We start from the raw sequence: 19,597 nt of genomic DNA on the forward strand, positions 1-19,597 counted from the left end.
CAGGACACACACACACTCACCCACGCTGTACACACAGAACTCCTTGGGCCAGAATTGCTGCTCCTTTGCGATCCTGCCTTTGGGACTCTGAGCAGGAGGGGTCTTTGCTGGGACTTTGGGCCAGTTACTGCCTGTCCTAGTCACCTCCCCAAGCAGCTCCTCCTTTTCCGTGAACAGGAGCACTGGGCAGAGCCTGTCCTTGGCCCTCTTCCTGGGGGTGTCCTGGTCCATCTCCCCGTTCCTGGGGCCTGAGCAGGTGCTGAGGTTCTTGGCCGAGCCCTACTGACCAGCTGTGGGACTTGTGCAGTTCCGGTGACCTCTCTGCTCTTTGGTTTCAAAGATCTTTCTGGAATTTCTGAGCTGGAAGAGACTCCGTGGCCAAGCTGTATCTGCAGAGGAATCCCCGACTCGGCCCCTCTCCAAGGGCCCGTCCAGCCTTTGCTTGAAGCCCCCCAGTGATAGGGAGGGCTCATTTCCTTTGAGGGGGTAGTCCTTCCTTCCTCAAGCCCAGCTTTGCCTTTTCACAACTTCTACCTGTCACTTCCATGTCTGCCCCTGAGGGCGAGCAGAACAAGCCAACACCCTTCCATGCGCTTGATGAGCACCATAGTTCTTGAAGACAATCAATCAATAAACAAATATTGATTAGGTACCTGCTGTGGGCTAGCCACTGTGTTGAGCCCTGGAGATAGTAGAAAGGAGGAAATAATCCCTTTTTGCATCAAGCTGACCTTATAATGGGGAAGACAACAAGAATCTCTAAAAATAAATGTAAAATAAAAGCAGAATAAATACAGAAGCGCTAAAAGTTGTAAAATGCAGAGTATTTTGGGAGGGATGGTGTAGCATTGGGGAAGGCCAGGAATGGCAGCAGGCAGAAGGTGGTATCTGAGCTTCGGGACTCTGAGGAGCAGGGAAGGAGGCTGTGTCCCTCCCAAACCTTCCCTTTTCCAGGTCTGTTACTAATGCCCATCCTCTGATGGCAGGGCCCTGGTTCTGCCCGCTCACAAGCCTCCAGCTGCGCTTTGTGGCCGGGACAGGGGCGGCAGGACCGTCCTCCTCCTCCTGCACTCCAGGATCTGCGGTGCCACACTGCTGATTTATACTAACCTCAGAGTCTGCTAAAACTCCACATTCAAAGACAAAGCACATCCCAAGTGCTTCTGGGTTACGTTGCCAGCCCTTGCTCCCCCATTCTGGATGGGCAAAACTGGTTTTTTGGACCCATGTATTAGGCACAACAGTTTTTGCTAAGCAATTTCATCGTAATCAATTCAACCCAGAATTCCAGCTTGTCAGGGTTGTTGGGTCCTGATTCTGATCCAAGGTATTTGCTGAGAATTGGATCCCTTGCACAATGGACTCCATCTTTACCAATAACCAGATGTCCAGTAAAAAGGTATATGGTGTAAGGCTGGGCAAAGTGTTCTGAATGCTCCACCACTCCTTCCAAATTGATGTCAATCATAAATAGTCGACTACTCTTTGCATCCAGCCTGTAAAAGGCTGGATTTCATCTCATTGTATAGCGTCTTACCCATATCTCTGACTTTTCCAGAAAAGCACAAAATGCTTTATTAGTTAATTTGTTAAAACCTTGGTGAACCATCTCTGAGGCAAACTATTCTATAATGGTGTTTAGCTTGATGGAAATCCAGAGAGAATTTAATCTTTTTCTATATTCTTTTAGTTTAAAATTCTTAATTAGACTTGTAAGAAGGAATGTGTTCTCAACAGCCTTTGTTGGTGTAGTTTATTCCTGACAGGGAAGTTATATTGTAGATTGTGGTCCAGAATCCTTAATTCTTCTTAGAATATTTCCTCATCTATAAAATGAAGGGTTTGGGCTTGGTGATCTTTAGAAGTTCCTTCCAGTTTGAAAATTTTGGAAGTATCTGAATCTATCAGTGGCTAAAGCATTTAGCAAATGGCTTCTTGCCACTAAATCCATTAATGTAAAGGTGGGAGAGTAGAGAACAGTGGGATTTGCTGTTCAGGGAGCTTTCGGGTTGAGGATTTGGGGAGGATATCCAAAAGAACCGAGAGACAGAAAAGAGACAAAAAAAAATTGGTTCTTGGGTTATTGGTAGGGGAAAGACGGGACCCTTTTGTCTTTTAGTGAGTGTGATTTTGAGAAATTGTGAAATTGTCAAAGAGTGTATTAAGAAAAAAACATTAATCTTTAATGCTATTTATAGGTCTTAGAAAAAATGATATTTTTGCCATGTAAAAGTAATATTATGGTCATTTGTGATAATTGAGAGGTAATTACCATATATGTAGTATATCTAATATGTTTAATACATGTATATATCTATAATATATATGTCTAATTTTATACATATATATATATGTAAATATTTTGTTGTTCAGTTGCTTTCAGTTGCATCTGGCTCTTTATGACTCCCTTCGGAGTTTTCTTGGTAAAGAGCCTGGAGTGTTTGCCATTTCCTTTTCCAGTCCATTTTATAGATGATAAAATGAAGGAAAACAGAGTGAAAAGTCTTGTCCAGGGTCACACAGCTAGTAAGTGGGTTTGAACTCAGGGAGATGAGTCTTCCAGACTCCAGCCCCTGTACACTGGGCACTGTTGGTGCCTCCTAGCAGCCCCATATTTGTACATTAAACGTATAGATCATTAATATGTAGAACCTTAGAAAGGTAGCACCTGAGGAGCCCTTAGAGATCTTTCAGGCTAATTCCCTCAATTTCCAGACGAGGAACCTGTGGTCCAGAGCTGTCAAGTGATTTGCTCTTGATCACAGAACTACTTAATTAATCTTGACTTCTCATTCAGTCTTCTCTCCTTTGTCAGACGAATTGGCAAGTTTTATTTGGTGACAGTATTAAGTTCTGTTTATGTTTGCTCAGTCTTTTGTTCACTTATCTTGCTTGTTTGGTTTTAACTTTAAAAAAAAGTAGAGCAAACTTTGTTTCCGATTGTCACGATTTTCCTGCATCTTCAAATGTTTCATTCTGGCGATTTCGGTTGTGCAGCTTCGAAGCCTGACTAGCGAGCCTCGCCTGGGGGTCCTTCCCCACTTGCTCTGCCACCGTGGCCCTAAATTTGCTAAACATGCCCATCAGGAATTGTGGTGGTTCAAGATTTGTTGTAAAAAAGTTCCTGGGGTCTTCTCTTTGCCCTTTGTCAGAATCATTTGCTTTTTCTTGTCGTGAATCCCGAGTTTCAAATCCTGAGTTCCCATGAAATCAACTCAATGATACCAAAAATAATAGAAACAACATTTAAAATCACCAAGTGTCCAAGAATGGGTTAGCCCCATACATGGAGCATATTAACATAGCATGGAGCTCATGAATGAGATCACTTCACTTCCTGAACAGGGGGGCTGGTTCCCAGGAGAGCAGCTTTGCTGCCTGAAAGGCTTGGAGGGTGAACAGAGGGAGATGGGGCTGTTCTCCCAAAGGGAACACTTTTATTGCCTCCTTCATCTTTACGTGGGTGGGGAAGGGATGAATATTGTAATACTCTGTGATTTTATCATCTGAACTGTATTGAAAATTTTCCTTCAGTGACAACATAGAAGTCAGGGGATCTGTAACTCTTAATGAAATGCTGGCTATCCAAAGCAGTGATTTCCAAAGTACAGCATACGTCCCCACGAGGGAAGGGGAGGGCTGTCCCTGAGGGCACCGGGCGGGAGAGAGTCATGGCTCAAACATGTGCCAAAGTCTGTCAGTTCATGGCCATTGCACATATATCCACACGTGTTTAAATTATCTTGGGATTTAATATTTGTTTCTCAAGACTAATGACTAAATCTGAGTAGTAATGGTTTTAGTTTACAAATAAGACAATTCAAAACAATAAAAAATAAACAAACAAAAGTCCAAACTACCACAAGTCCTGAGCAAGAGAAAACTTGGGGGAAGTAATTATTTTAGGTAAAAGACTATAGCATCTTGTGGTGATTAAGCCTGCAGGTTATCTCATTTCAGCAAGGGACAGTCATGAATTGTACGTTGTTGACATGAGTGTATAAGTATTTGTTTTATCACAGACTATTGGGTTAATTGTAAAGTCTGCTCTTCATTATTCTGCATTCATTGTTCATAGTTGCCTAAATTAATCTGATTTTAGTCATTTTATGGATAGATTTGAAATCAAAACTTCCCTTCCCTTCCTTCTTTGCAGAGGTGATGGGCATGGTTGTAGAATACTGCACCTTCTGTAAAGTATTGGTCAGTTTTGTTGAACTGGTTCCCTCCCCCTTCCCCACTTTAGTCCATGCTACAAGAAATGGTACATTGACCCAGGGGGAATGGAGGGATCTGTTGGGAAGAAGAAGGAAAAACAGAAGGGAGGAAAAATTAAAACCCAAAGTCTTAGACTTTGGTGCAGATTTGTTACTGTACCCCAGGGCTGTTGCATTGGATTGAATAAACAGGATCCCTTGGGTGCCATCTTCTTTCTCTCTGTCTTGGGGAGAAAAATATGTTGTTATTTCTAAAATGAGTGATGTCATAATTTCAAACCCTTGACTACTGGATGCGAATTAATTTGCCATTGTTTTCGGTTCCCCCAGTCCATGCTGCGAGGCAGAGGAGGCTGCTACAAACACACTTTCTACGGCATCGAAAGCCATCGCTGCATGGAGACCACCCCGAGCCTGGCTTGTGCAAACAAGTGTGTCTTCTGCTGGAGGTAAGGGGCTTGCCCTGATTCTCTGAGAATGAATGCTGGGAGTGCGGGGGGCCCTGAGCACGAGGCTGAAGCCCTCAAAGTCTGCCTGTGGTGGCTACAAGTCTGTTCTCCCTGGGGAATCTGGGCACTTGGAAATCTGTAGGGAGCTCATGAATTTGGGTGGAAAAACGCAGACTTTGGAATGAAGGTCGACAGTCCAGGCCATGTTTATGGAGAGCTTGTGACCTGTCTGGCACTGTGCTGGGGCGTGGGGATGCAGACACAATAAAGCAGATCCTGCCCCGGGAAGCAGAAATTCTCTTGGGGACATGTTGGCAGGTAGTCCACAGATAGCCCCTGGGGGACCTGATGGCCTTGGGCTTTAGGAGGATGTGGTTCTGAGCTGAGGGGGAGGGATGGGTTGCAAAGCTGAGGAGTGAGAGCATTCTGGGCCTGGGAGAGGCTCATGGAGTAATGGTGTAGGCCACTTGTGCAGGTTCTGAATGCCCAGAAATGGCCCAAATACTCTACCCCAGAGCCGTCTGCAGGCCCAGGAGCTGGAATAGGGCAGTGACGTGGAGATCACTTAGGTCTGGATGGTGAGTCTAGGAGGCTGAAAGGTGGAGGATTTTGTAGGAGGCCATTAGGTAGTCCAGGTGAGAGGGCTAGGAAGGAGACAAGAGGGTGGAAGTCAGAGGGAGACTCTCTCCAGGGAAGAGCTTTCTAAGGACTTCATGCTGCCCAAACGTGGAATCAGCAGCCTCACTGAGCTGTGATAGGGGCACCCAGAGGCTGCAGGCCCCCCCAGGGGGGGCCCTTAGACTAGGGACCTCTCGGGTCCCTTCTAGTTCCAAGCTCTTGTGGTTCAAAGACTGCTCTGGGTAACCAAGGCAGAATCACTTCTCTGTTTCTCAGGGTCCTCAGTGTCAAGTGGGGATGATGATACTTTCCTCATCCACCTGATAGGGTTGTTTAAGATATAATTTACATAGCATCTTGTCTGAAGCCAGACACTTTTCCTTGTCTTCAGCCAGACACTTTTCCTTGTCTTCCTCCATCTCCTCAAAGCTTTCCTTGTAACCAAAAAAGAAACACCTTTAAATCAAACCAGCAAATGCCTGAACTGCACCTGTTGGCGCTGGACCCGCCATCTCTGGTGGGAGGGAGGACAGGCCAGGACTGGGATCCTTCCTCACAAGGATGGGGCTGGTGGCTTTCTGTGTTGTTGCCCTTCACGCAGTGCCTTAGCCCTCATGGTCCCTGGGTCACTTATAGGGACTGCTGTGCGCAGTGCTCCTGGTGATGCAGGAGCCTAGAGACGCCTCTTGTTTACTCTTTGGGGCTTCCAGACTCTGGCTTTTCTTTTGTCCATGGCTGTGTCTGCCACAAGTGAGGTGGCCGGGCCCAAGACGCTGAAGTGAAGCCCTGTTGTGAAATTCTAGGCAACGGCAGAAGGGTGGAGCGCCACATTGGACCAGGGACTCGAGTCTCAGGTCTGCTGCTTCTTCCCTTGGTGGCTCAGGCAAGGCCTTGTTCATTATTTGTCAAGGGAAGAGATGGAAAGAAATGTCCATCCATCCCGAAGTCTGGGATGCTGTGGTCATATGCTTTCTAGAACTAGATGGACCAGTTCACAGCTTCACCAACAAAGTACTAGAAAGCCCCCAGCACGGCTGACCCTCCTTCCCTCCCTCCCCCATTATAGCTCTAATTTTAAGGTTCCTTCTAAATCTAAATGCTATGGTTTTATGTTTTCAAAATTTTCCAGAGCATGGCTACAGAAGATATTTTAGAAGAATTACAACCCCCAACCTATAAAAGGCCTTATAAAATTGAGATTGTATGTTTTGAGGGTGCCCTCAGAAAGAAGCCTTACATGCAGTGAGCTTTCTTGGTCCTCCCCCTCCCATTGCCTAGGCTTCTCTACTCATTTGTGTTGAATTCTTCATTTGTTGCCAGTCTCTTAGAAATCATGTTCTCCCTTTCAGAAAAGAACTCTCTGTTCTTTGAATCTCAAATAAAGAAATTAAGATGCTGAAAGGATACTTTTAGGTGTTACAAATTTGATGGAAAAAAATTACTCCAGAGCACACTGCTTTTCCTCTTGTTCCTGTTATGTCCTGTGTGGGGTTGGATGGAAGCAATTCACAAAATTGGGAATTTGCAAGTAAAAGGATTGTCCCAGTTGCTGAGGAGGTCCCTCTCTTCTTTTGTACTTGATGATCCTCTCTCTGCATTACCAGGGACTCTGCTAGCTCTAGGTTCTTTGTAATAATCATAAATTCTACTGCTTTAATTTTGGTAAATACTAGAAAGCTGATTTCTCAATTTGCAACTGACTTCCTACAAAGCAAATAATTTTTCTGATTGTGTGTAATAACGCCTTTTTTGCTTACTTATCATTGTGGTTAAAATGAAAATTGGCTTCACTAGAACATTTAATATCCTTTTTACCGATAGATTGTATTCTACACAATTAAAAGAATTAAGAAATAAAAATGTGTGCCTAAGAATAGGACAATCTCTTGTTCGGGGTGATTTGATGGAATTAGCTCTGGGACTTTGTAGGCAGATTTGAGTTATATCCTGGCTAGGTCTACATTTCAAGCCCAGTGCTCATCATTTTTCATTCTAAATTTGCTGGACAGGATGGACAGTCTCTGCTCAAGGCTCTGACCTTGGGGAGTAGATGCTTTGCCCTTCAAGATTAGAAGTGAATTAACAGAGCTCTACAGGGAGGGCCACGCACACTACCTGTCTCAAGCCAACCATATTCCATGCTGCACTAAATTATGAGTACTAATTCACTCACATTAAAAAAAAGAAACTAATAATTAATGCATCGCAAATTCTTTAACTTAATGAGTTTATAGAAAGACATGACTAAATGTAGCCTTTCATCGACCAGGCCTGCTGGTAAAGAAATATTAATATATTAACTTTTAAAATTAGAGCTTGCCATCTGTTCCATTTGAGGATATTATCGCAAACACATCAGAAAAATCCTAGTAAAACATTGTTTAATAGCTTTCATAAACTTTTTCTTTTCTTCTTTTTGGAGAGATGCTCGAATTTATTTTTAAAATCTTCACAAAGTCCAGCATTTAGAAGCCCTTTTCAATCTAGAACATTTGTCTATTGAGGAGTTTCTTCTGGGGGGCTCAGTTTTGGAGGTGAGCCCAGGCTGACCGCTCTTGAATCAGGCAGCTGTGCTTCTGACTTCTAGACTTTGCTACCCTACTTGAGAGCAGGGCCTGCCTTTTCTTTTTCTTTTTTTGCTTTTATTTGCATTCCTAAAGCTTTGCCTCCCAGTTTACTTGAGGGGAAGAAGAGGGGAAGGATAGGGTGGTCATAAGTCTTGAATTTTTTTTAATTAAAAAAATTCTGTACTTAAACACTGAAAGAAAAAAATAATTTCATATAAGATAATAGAATGATTAAAAAAAAAAAAAAGATGATTCCATGTGAATCTGTGAATCTCAATTCCATATCGTTTACTTTTGACTGTTGGCTTTTGAAGGCCATGCCAGGGGAGTTCAAGCTTTGGCAGGAGTCATCAGGCTAGGAAGGATTGGAATACACTCCAGGTAAGTTTGCTAAACTGGAAAGCCTGATAATTAAAATTTCTGGGAAATGGTAGTGTTGATTCTGTGTCTATATCAGTTTTTTGTTTTTTTTTTATCCAGGGACACTTTTTTTAGTGCAAATGTTCTGTTTCAACAGTTTGGCCTGGATTTGAACACAGTTTTTTTCACTCCTGGCCTGGCGCTTTCTCCAATGTGCCATTTTGCTATAGAAATTATTTTGTATTTGTTTAGAAGATAGAAACTTATTAGATAATAATTTCATAGGGGTAAACACTAAAAGCTGGGAAAACTAGGACTGACGCCTGGGAGAAAATAGCACCTGCCTGAACCATGACAGAATGTGAAAGTTGGAAGTGAGTTCATTGGCCATTCAACATCCAAGGAAGCTCGATGATGAAATACCTGAGTTTGTTGCTATTTTTGAGTTCATTCCCACTCTTCCTGGCTTGATTTTGGGTTTTTTGGCAAAGACACTGGACTGGTTTGCCATTTCCTTCTCCTACTCATTTTCCAGATGAAGCAACTGAGACAGAGAGAGTTTTGTGGCTTGCTCTGGATCACACACGAGTTAGTGTCCTGACTCCAGGCTCACTGCTCTGTCCATTGAGCCACTTGGTGATCATCTTGTTTGGTCTTTCATTTTCAAAGAGGGTCAGTGACATCATGGGGTGATTGCTCGACTCCTGCGTGAGTTGGATTTTAGGAGTCAGAATGGTGCAAAGTCATCAGCCTCACTTCCACATCCCCTGGATTTTGTCCAGGACAAAGTAAAAGTGACCTGGGATGGTCATCATCCCCTCCAAGGCAGTCTGCGCCCCTTTGGGATAGTTCTTGTGTTCTCAGGTAACTTTAAAGAGAGGAGATATGAACGACTTGTGAAAATTGCTGATGTCGTTATTCCCAAAACAAGGCAGTTGAGATGAGTGGTAACCACTGACCCCTAATCAGAGAGTTTTGGAAGAACCCACGTGTGCTGTGAGGGCCTCCTGGTTGGAAGTTTAGCAGCCAGCTTGGTGGCCATAGCTGGCTACATCTCCAGAGCCGCAGTGACAGGTACATTTTTATTCCAAATAAAAAATGTCACTCTCCATCATTTGTTGATTGTTCCATAAAAACAAAAGAGTTTGATTGACTGGAGCAAAGAGCTCCCAGTGAGCTGCCCCTTGTGTATGCAGAAACTCATGCCAGTGTACCTGAAACCTGAAATGGCAGCGGTAACTCTGATCACACTTGGTCATTAATCGGAAGTGAGGAGTAAAGCGAGATGTTGCTTGCCCAGAGTGCTTGCTGTCATCTTGGAGATGTCCGGTGCATGCTCCAGATGGAAGAGAGAGTTCCTGTAGATGGCAAGGCTTCCCAGAGGCTCCCACTTCAAGGTGACAGTTTGCCGTGATGATGTAAAGGCTCCTTAATGATAGTCAGAGTCGCTCAGAAGAGTTCACCTCCTATTCATGTAGAACCACCTTGTGCTTGAAAGAACGCATCTGGTCCTGCCCGTGCTGTGCACTTGTGTGGATGACCATAGGCCATAGATGTCTATCATGACAGATTTTGGACAGACATTCCATATGGATGAGGAACCAGGCCCAGGAGTGGGAAGAAGAAAGGAGGTAACGTTGCCTTTCAGAAAATGCAGAGTGCAAGCTTTTCCTTGAAGGGTAGGTTCATGTTTCCAATATTGTTCCTTCCATGTTGTCTGTCCTCAAGACCTGAGACCTCACAGACTTGCTGTGCAGGTTTTCTGGAGAAGCTTAGGGGTAGATGTGGATGGGTAGATTGCACTCAAGCTTTGGTTAGGGGTAGATGTGGGTGGGTAGATTGCACTCAAGCTTTGGGTAGGAAAAAAGTCACCTGAGAAAATGAGGTGGGGTATTTGTGCAACCTCAAGAAGTAGTCAGATTGATGGTAGTCAGGACAACTGGAGACTGATCTCACCTACTTCTCATGTAGAATGTTTCTGGAGAGTCTTGGACGAAAATTGAGCAAGATGGGAAGATTTGGGAGTGGGTCACAATCTTTATCATTGGGGGTCATGTTAGTGAGATCAGCAGATGCATGGGTAACTAGCCCCTGTTGTTTCAAATAAGTTTTGTTTTTCTAAATTAAATTTTCTTTAAATCAATAAAAATCTCCCTTTTCTCCCTTCTCCCTCTCCTACCCTCAAATGAAAAAGAAAAACAGCACTTCCCTACCCCCCCCCCCCCCCCCCCCCCCCCCCCCCCCCCCCCCCCCCCCCGCCCCCTGCAGTCCCTCACCATTATGAACATGCACAATCAAGAGGCAGAAGCATGTTTTACCAGTGATGGTCATTGTGTTGAGAAGAGTCCCTGAGTCTTTCAAAGTTGTTCTTACAGTATTTTTGTAAGCTGTTTTTTGAGTTACTTCACTCTGTATTGGTTCTTCTTATGTCTTCTCAGATTTCTCTGACACCATCCCCATCATCGTGTCTTACAACACATTATTCTATCACAGCCACACACCCTACTTTGTTTTGTTGATTGACTGACAATGCTTGAGTTTCCAATTCTCTGATGCCATAGATGTGACTGCTACGAATGTTTTTGTATGTGGGAATCCTTTCTCTCTTTGTTTAGGCATGTAGATCTAGGACAAGTGTCACTATGCCAAGGGATATTCACAGTTTGTGCTATAATTTTGGGCATCGTTCCAAACTGCTTTTCAGAATTTCTGAACTAATTCAGAGTTGTACCAACAGTACCTTAATGTACCTGTCTTTCTATATCCCCACCAGCATTTGCCATTTTCTTTTCTTTTTAAAATTAACTTTGCCAATCCTAATGGATGTCAGGTGATTCATCAGAGTTGTTTTAATTTACATTTCTCTAATAGTGATTTAGAATGTTTTTCATATGCTATTGATACCTTGAATTTCTTTCTCTGAAAACCATTCATATCTTTTGGCCATTTATCAGTTGGGAAATTGTTCATATTCTTATAAATTCGAATACAGTTTCTATATATCTTTGAAATAAGACTTTTATCAGAAATTTATTGGAAAGATTTTTTTCCCTCCTCAAATGGGCTTTATACTAATTAATTTTAGAATTTGATGTTGAAAAGATTCATTTTTCTTCCTCCCTCCCTCCCTTTTTTTCTTCTCTCTCTCCATCCCTCCCTTCCTCTCTCCCTCCCTCTCTTCTTCCCTCTCTTCTTTCTTCTCATCATCCTTCCTTCCCTTTCCCCCCCTTTTCCCTGCCTCTTTTTTTTTCTTCTCTTCTATCTCCTCCCTTACCCTTCCCTTTCTTTTCCTTTCTTCAAGGAACTTACATTCCACTTGGGAGATCAGTGGTCAGGAAAGGTAGTTGTGGGGTTATGTTGTGTCACTATGATGAGTAGAACATTCTTGTGATTTGGTCACATTTCTCAGAGAGAGAAGTGGAAAACAGGGCACAGGGGGGAAGGAGGGGGAGGCGGGAGGTGTGTGCAGTGCCTACAGCACTCCCCCTTCCCTCCCAGTATAGGGCTGAAAGCGGGGACACCAGATCCCAGGGAGGGGAAAACTATTGCTCTTCCCAGGCTTGTCCTCTTGTGGTTTGATTTGAAGAATGGAACATTAGCAACATAGGGAGGGGCGAGATGGAGAACAGTGTGGGGGAGAGGGAGCCGGAGACTCGCGGACCATGTTTGGTCAGTCCTCACACTCTGCAGTGTCTGAGTGTTGCTGGCTGTAGTTGACTGTTCCATTGCTAAAGACTGTGATTTTTGGTTAAACCAGCTCCTTCAGATGGGCTCACTTTCTTTCCTGGGTGGCTTTAGCCCTGGGATTGGCCTCTGTTATTCCTGCGTTTAGGGTATACATGTAGTTTTTTTTCCTGTATATAGTTGGCCAAATAGAGATTCAGAAGTGATCCTAAAATTGGTTCTAGGTTGTGTAGAATCCAGCTGTCCTGACATGTTGGGTAGTACATATTCAAGCAAAACCTGATTTAATGTTATGTTCTGGCAGAAGAGCTAAAATCTAGTGAATTAAAGGCTGGTGATTAGGTTGAAAGTATACCCATGTGGAGACATCAATCAGTCAAATGCGATTTAAATTGCTGGGTGCTTTCCTGTACTTTTGAGTTAGCAGTTAAACCAATCAGAAGGAAATGTTCCCCAAATGAATCAGCCAAAAATTCTTCCCACAAAATTTGAGTGCTTTATTTTTCCAAAGGAAATAATAATACGGTCAACAATTGGCTTGTTTCTCTTGAAGCAAGAATGGATGTCATTGCTTTTTCAGAGAAATTGAAATGCTTCATTAGTTCCGAAAAACTGTATGTGGCCCCTCTTGATAGTTTTGCTAAGAAAGAACTCTCTCAGTGGGCTTGGAGAATCCAGATCCTTCATGCCCCTCCAGAAAACTAGTAGATTGCAACATTGCTGAGTGAGAATATTGATTTGTGGTTTTGCTCCACTTTCTTATCTCTTGTTGAAAAGGGACATTTTATCTTTTCTTGCAGTTCTTTTACCAACTGTATTCTTGTTTCACTATCACATTTTGGTGATGAGAACATATCTGCCAAGATCCTTTGCAGATGCAATTGGGGAAATTGTTAATTTTCAGTGCATAGTTATGCACAGAAGTCAGAAATGCTTTTCTGTCTCATCCTCTCTATCTCTGTCTTTCTCTTTCTCCTTACACAATAGATAAAATGAACTTTATAATAGATTTCTCTCTGGCGATAGCATTTTCTCTTCTACTCATGTGTCATTGATTTGAGTTGGAATTTATTTCAGAGATAAAAAATAATGCCTTTCTTGGTTAAGTTTTGCAGTGAATTCATTTGACCTCCAACTCTTCCAGTCTGACCCTTCTCTTATATCACTTGATGAGGCTTATGGTACTTAATCAAGGTAGCCAAGCGCTGTAGCACTTAGTTATGCAGCATTTGTATCCTTGTCCCCCTGAAACGTCTGCACTCTGTGGGAACTGTCACGATTAATTTTTAAAGGCATATTGTGTTATTGGTAAATAGAGATTTATTTCTGATGGAAGTAGATGAGATCCAGTTGTAAAATACATTGCTTCAGTCTCCCCCTAGCAAATGAGTTTCAGAATTCTCTCTTAACATCTTTCATCAGTTTTGCATCACAATTTATTCAGAGGAATGGGACAATGGACATGTTTGGAATCTGCAAATCCTTTCTTACACAAAATGAATATTGTGTATTAAATTAGAGAGGGGAAGGAGGCAGTGTGGTCACCGCTCCCCCCAAATCTAGAAATCCTAAGGAAAATGTTCTAAATCTCCTTTTAGTTAGGTAATATTAGTAAGAGGTCACAGAGTCAGTTGAAAAAGAAGCAAAAGAGTTAGGAAATGTGTCTTTGATAAATGGGAAATCAACTCCCACCACTGTGAAAATCAGCTTTCCTCTTCCTCTTAGCAATTAAACAAGCAATTTTTTTTGACAGGTGGAGTGATGACATAAGTAGAATATTTTAAAAAGTGACAGCTGAGGGAACATGGAGGTTGATAGTGAATAAAAGTCCAAATTTGGTTTTTTTCTCTGCCAGTTTTCCTCACAATACAGGCAAACTTTGGAAAGATTTATATGCTGAAAAGCAACACGGTATAGTAGCTATAACTCCCATTTGGAATCAGGAAGACCTATGTTTGGATTTTCTCTAAGATATTTACTGCCTTGGTGATCTTCTAGGTAGTACTATCTCCCTTGATCTCTCAACCTCAGTTTCCTCATCTGTTAAATTACTTCAGTGGAGTCAGTGACCTCCAAAGGTTCTTACAAATCTCTGATATAAGCAGTCAGTCAGTCAACAAGCATTAAGTGCCTACTATGAGCTCGGCATTGGAGGGAGATGACTTCACATAGAAAGTGCTACTTGAGCTGAACCGTGAAGGAAGTCTATGATTCTGCCTCCTTTCCTCTCCCTCTTTCTTGACCTGGTAGTCTGGCTTCCAGCTTGTATCATTCAATAGAAACTGCTCTTTCCAAAGTTATTGGTGATTTCTTAATGGCCAAATCTAATGGCCTTGTCTCAGGCCTTATCCCTCTCGACCTTGCTGTAACCTTGAACATTGTCTTGCTCCTTCTGGGTCTCCTTGGATCTTCACTCACGTCACACCCACTACTGTGGGTTCTGTTCCAGTTCTTCTCTTTTATTCTTTATTATCTCACTGTGATTTCCTTTCACTTCATTGATCACTTTTATGCAGATGATTCCCAGATCTACACTTCTTGTCCTCATCTCTCCTGAGCTCCATCACACATGACCTGTTGGACATTTCCATTTAGATAGCCACCACCTAGTTCAGCCACTTAATATGTCTTTACTTGGATTATGGCAATAATTTTTTTTTTTTTAAGGATTAAAATTTTTTTCAATCAGTGAAAATCCATATATTTCCTATCCATTCCCATGGATCAAGAAAGAAAAACAAAGCCTCTGTTACAAATATATATACTTAAACTGAACAAATTTCTGTGTTGGCCATGTCCAAAAACCCTCCAGGTTTCATTCTGCATATTTATACTATCACCTCTCTGGTTGAATGTGTGTAGTATATTTCATCACAAGTCCATTAGAATCGTTATTGGTCATTGCAATGATCAGAGTTCTTAAATCTTTCAGTTGTTTGTCTTTATGATATCGTTGTTCATACAAGCTCTACCAGAATCGCTGAAACACTTCCATTATCATTTCTTACAGCATAATAACATTTCATCATGTTCAGCCATTCTCCAAGTTTCCAAATCTTTGCCACTCTAAAAAAGAGCTGTGTAGCTTTTTGTACATGTTTAGTTAGAATTTATTTTGCTGAGTACTAAACCTTCCTTTAATTTACCCTCCCTATTTTTCCTTCTCTCCCTTCTCCTCTTTTCCTATTGTTTTTCTATTGCATGAAATGTATTTTTGTATTTGTGAGTGAGGTTCAAGTGCTTCCCTGAGCTCTGATAATGTGAGATAATTTTCCTCTCTCTCTTCATCCCATTCGGTATATTTCTCTTTTCTTCCCATTACATTTTTCTTTTAAGGTCATCAGAACACAATAATATCACTCCTCAGGATCTGTCTAATTAGATTCACCCTTGATGATGACCTGAGAGGATACATATATCATCTCATCTTAGAATGTAAACTATTTTTCCTTGCTTAATATTTTATAATTTCTCTTGACTCCTTTGTTTGCATGTCAAAGTTTCTTTGCAGCTCTGGCCTTTTCATCAGGAATGGTTAGAAGTCCTTCATTTCCTTGAAGATCCATTTCTTCTCTTGTAGGGTTATATTCAATTATGCTAAGTAAATTTTTCTTAGTTTTAAGTGTATACCTTTGTCTTTAGGCACGTTGTATTCCAAAATCCTTGATAGTGTGACTGCTAAATCATGTAGGATTCTGACTGTGACTCCTCAGTACTTGAATTCTTTCTTTCTGTCTTCTTATTGCATTTTTTTTCTTTGATCTGGAAGCTCTGCATTTCAACTTGATATTTTGGGGAGTTTTCATTTTGTAGTTCCTTTTAGGAAATGATAGTGGATATTTTCTATTTCCATTTTGTTCTCTGGTTCCAAGAGTTTGGACAGTTTTAATCTTTTGTCTTTTTTTCTTTCTCATTTATTTCTGAAATATGTTGAGATTCTTTTTTTGAATGTATGCATTGTTTTCGCAGTAGAATGTAAGCCCCTTGAGGGCAGGGGCCGTTTTTCTTTTTTCTTTGTGTCCTCAGTGCTCCCTGCTTGCTAATGGTTGACTGAAAGATGGGTAGATATGGACAGGAACTCCAGGGGTATGACTTCCTCTTGCCATAGATTCTGGGAAGTTTTAAATCAGCCCTGGTATGAGCAGTAGACCTCCCACCTTGTAATCTCAGCTGGAATAGAATCGGCGCCTGCCACCTTGTAATCTCAGCTGGAATAGAATCGGTGCCTGCAGCCCCACCAAAGGAAGGTAGCCTCATGGCTTTCAAAACGTTTTTCAGTTGGAACTTCCACCGGGGAGTGATTGATTTTAGCTCAAGCCAATAGCTTCAGCATTGATTGGTGATGGTCTATTGAGAACACTATGGAAGTGTTCAGCCTTTCTCTCTAGGGTCATGTCCTTGTCATTGATCAATGGGGTGCCATCAACACTGAGTATCTGAGATGTCCCATGGGCTTTGGCCCATAAATAGTCCTCGGTGCATCATAAAACGTTTTGGATTGTTGCTCTCAGCATAAGACTGAATTTCTACTGCCTTTTCCTGAGCCAAGAATCCTGCATCTGCCTAAGTTTTGTTTGCACTTTACTTTTGGAGGAATTCAATGCCTCCGAAGCTGGGATTCAGGAAATTATGCATCAGTTCTGCTGCGTGTTACTGTTATACCTGTGAAACCTGGACAGTGTACCAGCGCCATGCTGGGAACGTGAATCGCTTCCATGTGAATTGTTTTAGGAAGATTCTGAAGAGCCCTGGCAGGATAGGATACCAGACACTGAGGTCCTCTCTCCAACTAAACGGCTGAGCATTCCAACTCCATGCAGAGAGCGCAACTCCATTGGGCTGGACACATTTTCTTTATTATTATTATTACAACTTTTTATTTTCAAAACATATGCACGGATAACTTCAACATCGATCTTTGCATAGCCTTGTGTTCTAAGTTTTCCCTTGCTCCCCCCACCCCCTCCCCTAGATGGCAAGTAATCCAATATATGTTATATATGTTAAAATATATATTAGCATTATATATATATGACATATATAATTATATATAAATATGTATTAGTTAAATATTCATGTTAAAATATATATTAGTTCTAATATATAAGAGAAGGGAGGGACGGACGGAAGAGAGAGAAAGGAAGAGAAGGAGAAGCTACACTGAAAAGGCAGGGTCTGAAAATGTTCCATCTCCCCAATCCCTGGCTTCAAGGTCACTCTTGGGATTATTATAAAAACTAGCAGCAACATTAAGAAAATATAAGTTCAAAGTATCAGCATCACCCTTAAGGAGGAAGAATGAAAAAATTATTTGGCTAGAAAAGTTCAGTTAGGGATTGGGGCAGTGCTGGCCACTCAAGATATCCAGGATGTGTACCTTCTCCTTGCCAAGAAAGGAAGGAAGGAAAGAAGGGAGGGAGGAAGGGAAGAAGGAAAGGAAGAAGGGAGGGAGAAAAGGAGGAAGGGTGGGAGGGAGGAGAGAGAAAGGAAGAGAAGGAGAAGCTAGGCTGAAAAGGTAGGGTCTGAAAAGAATTCAAGAAGCCCCCATGATGCAGCTAGGACTAGGAGAAGTTCTGCTGTCAATATTTTTGTGTACTTGAGACTTTCCCCTGGTTTTTACCTCTTTCTGTTATATACCTGAAAGTAATATCTTTCAGACAAAGGGTATGCACAGTCTAGTAACTTTTAATAAAATTTTAGATGATTTTCTAGAGTGGTTGAACCAGTTTATAATGTCATCACTAGTGGATTAATGTGCTTCTCTCTTCCCTGACTCCCTTCTCCTCCCATCTTCAACATACTATTTGCCTTATTTATTTTTTTCCACTCTGATGTGTAGGAGGTAAAACCTCAGAGTTTTAGAAGATTTGTATTGATTATTCTCATTATTGCTGAACATTTTTTCATATGTTTTTTATATGTTTTTTAATTACTTGTACTTTTTCTTTTAAAATATCTTCTTCAACCCTTTGATCTCTTCTCTGGTGGGAAATGGCTCTTGTTTTTACATTTTGGTATCAGTTTCCCATGTTCTACTATTGGACCTTTAGTAAATATTTGTTGTGTATATGTTTATATATATATGTGTGTGTATGTGTGGAGTGTGTGTGTGTGTGTGTGTGCTCAATCAGCTATTTCTTTTCTTTTTCCAGCTGCATTGATTTTTTTTTTTTTTTGATTTATATTATATACCAGGCAGTTTCGATATGTAATTAAAACTGTCTTGTTATGTTTTATGTTCATATCAAGCCCTTTTTTTAATTAAATATTTTCCCCTGCAGCCATCGATGTGCAAAGTGCTGCCTTCCATTCTGCTTAGATTTTTTTATGTTCTAATCTAAAAGGTCACAAGATGAAGGATTGGTTCGGCTTGTTTCTTCCTCTCCTTTGTCTCCCTCTCTTAGAAGACTACTCCTGAAAAAACGCGAGCTCGTGTGGAGACCTGGGTGCCTCTACCCCTGGGCAGAGGTATTAGAATGTAGCCTTGTGGCAGTCTATTCCCGTAAAGCACACTTATAAGCCAGGTGGTTGATAGATATCTTTAATTAACTCCAGAAAATGTCAGGATTAGATGAAAAGGCTAATATGAGCTAGTGGAATAATGACATCCAATTTCTGGCCTTGCCCAGATTTGAATGAGTTGGTTGTAAATGGCAAGTAGGTTAATGTGGTCATATTCACTCCATCGCTAGGACTCTTGATTTGATTTTCTAGCCTAAAGCTCTTTGGTGAAATTAATAACAGTCACAAAAAGAAGAACAACAATAATAATGATAGGACACCAGTAATAACGATGATAAGGTAATCCAGTAAACTTAGGAGTCCAGATGATCTTGAGAGGCAGCTGGTCTGGGGGAAAGAGCAGTGGACCTGGATTTGAATCCTAGCTTTCCATCTTGCTATCTTCCTGTTCCCTTTAATGTCTCTGGGAAGGAAGGAAGCAAGCATTTATCAAGCTCTTACTGTGTGCCAGCCACTGTGCTAATGCAGAGACAAGCAAAAAGAAACGCTGAGCTTACATTCTCTCAGGGGAAGACGTTACACAAATCGGGGCTGAAAAGTGGGGGGTGGCTTTGAAGCTAGGCAAAGGGCTGAGGGGGAGGTGTGAAAGCTTCCTTGGGTCCCTGCACAAAGTGAAGGCAGTAGAAGGAACTCTGCCCTGGGAGAGGGGCTTCCGGTGGACACATTGGCCGGGGGGGGGGGGGGGGGGTTGGCTGTCCTTGGGCAGGCAAGCCCCTGGCACTAGGAAAAGTTCCAGGCCAAGAGAGCATGGAGCAATGGGCCCGGAGGGAAGCGGAGGTCTCAAGAGGAACTTGTCAGTGAGCCACAGCTTCTCTCTGTTCAATGAGGGGGTGGAGGAGCCTGGACTATGTGACTGAGGCTCCTTCTGGGTTAAAAATCAATGATTTGACTAGTTTTGAGAGCTAAGGCACGTACTGGATCAAGTGCTGACAAGTGTTGAGTCATCAGGAGGAGCTTTCTTTGAATTGTTATTCTGGTTTGGGATGGATTGGCTTGACCTTCATACCTCCCTCCCTCGCCCCTTGTTCCCCAGAGCAGACAGAGAGGCAGCTCAGGGCTGGGCAGGTTGTTTACAGGTGCTGTGATTCTCCCTTTCCCAGGCACAGGGTTTCTCTCCTGGACGTGGCCAGTTGTTGACTTGGAAAAAGGCCATGGAGAATGTGATGTGAAAGGGGGTTGT

General features: G+C 42.1%; 1 protein-coding gene across 1 annotated transcript in view; it reads left to right on the plus strand.

Moving 5' to 3' along the window:
* The window catches only part of LOC100918039 (S-adenosyl-L-methionine-dependent tRNA 4-demethylwyosine synthase TYW1), a 207,548-nt gene that overhangs the window by 61,411 nt on the left and 126,540 nt on the right, over positions 1-19,597 (plus strand). The window contains exon 10 of the mRNA XM_012549824.3: positions 4,548-4,666. Within this exon, the coding sequence (XP_012405278.1) occupies positions 4,548-4,666 (119 nt within the window). The remainder of the gene's footprint in view (positions 1-4,547; positions 4,667-19,597) is intronic.

This window comes from Sarcophilus harrisii, chromosome 4 (assembly GCF_902635505.1).
Source record: "Sarcophilus harrisii chromosome 4, mSarHar1.11, whole genome shotgun sequence".
NCBI classification, from domain to species: Eukaryota; Metazoa; Chordata; class Mammalia; order Dasyuromorphia; family Dasyuridae; genus Sarcophilus; species Sarcophilus harrisii.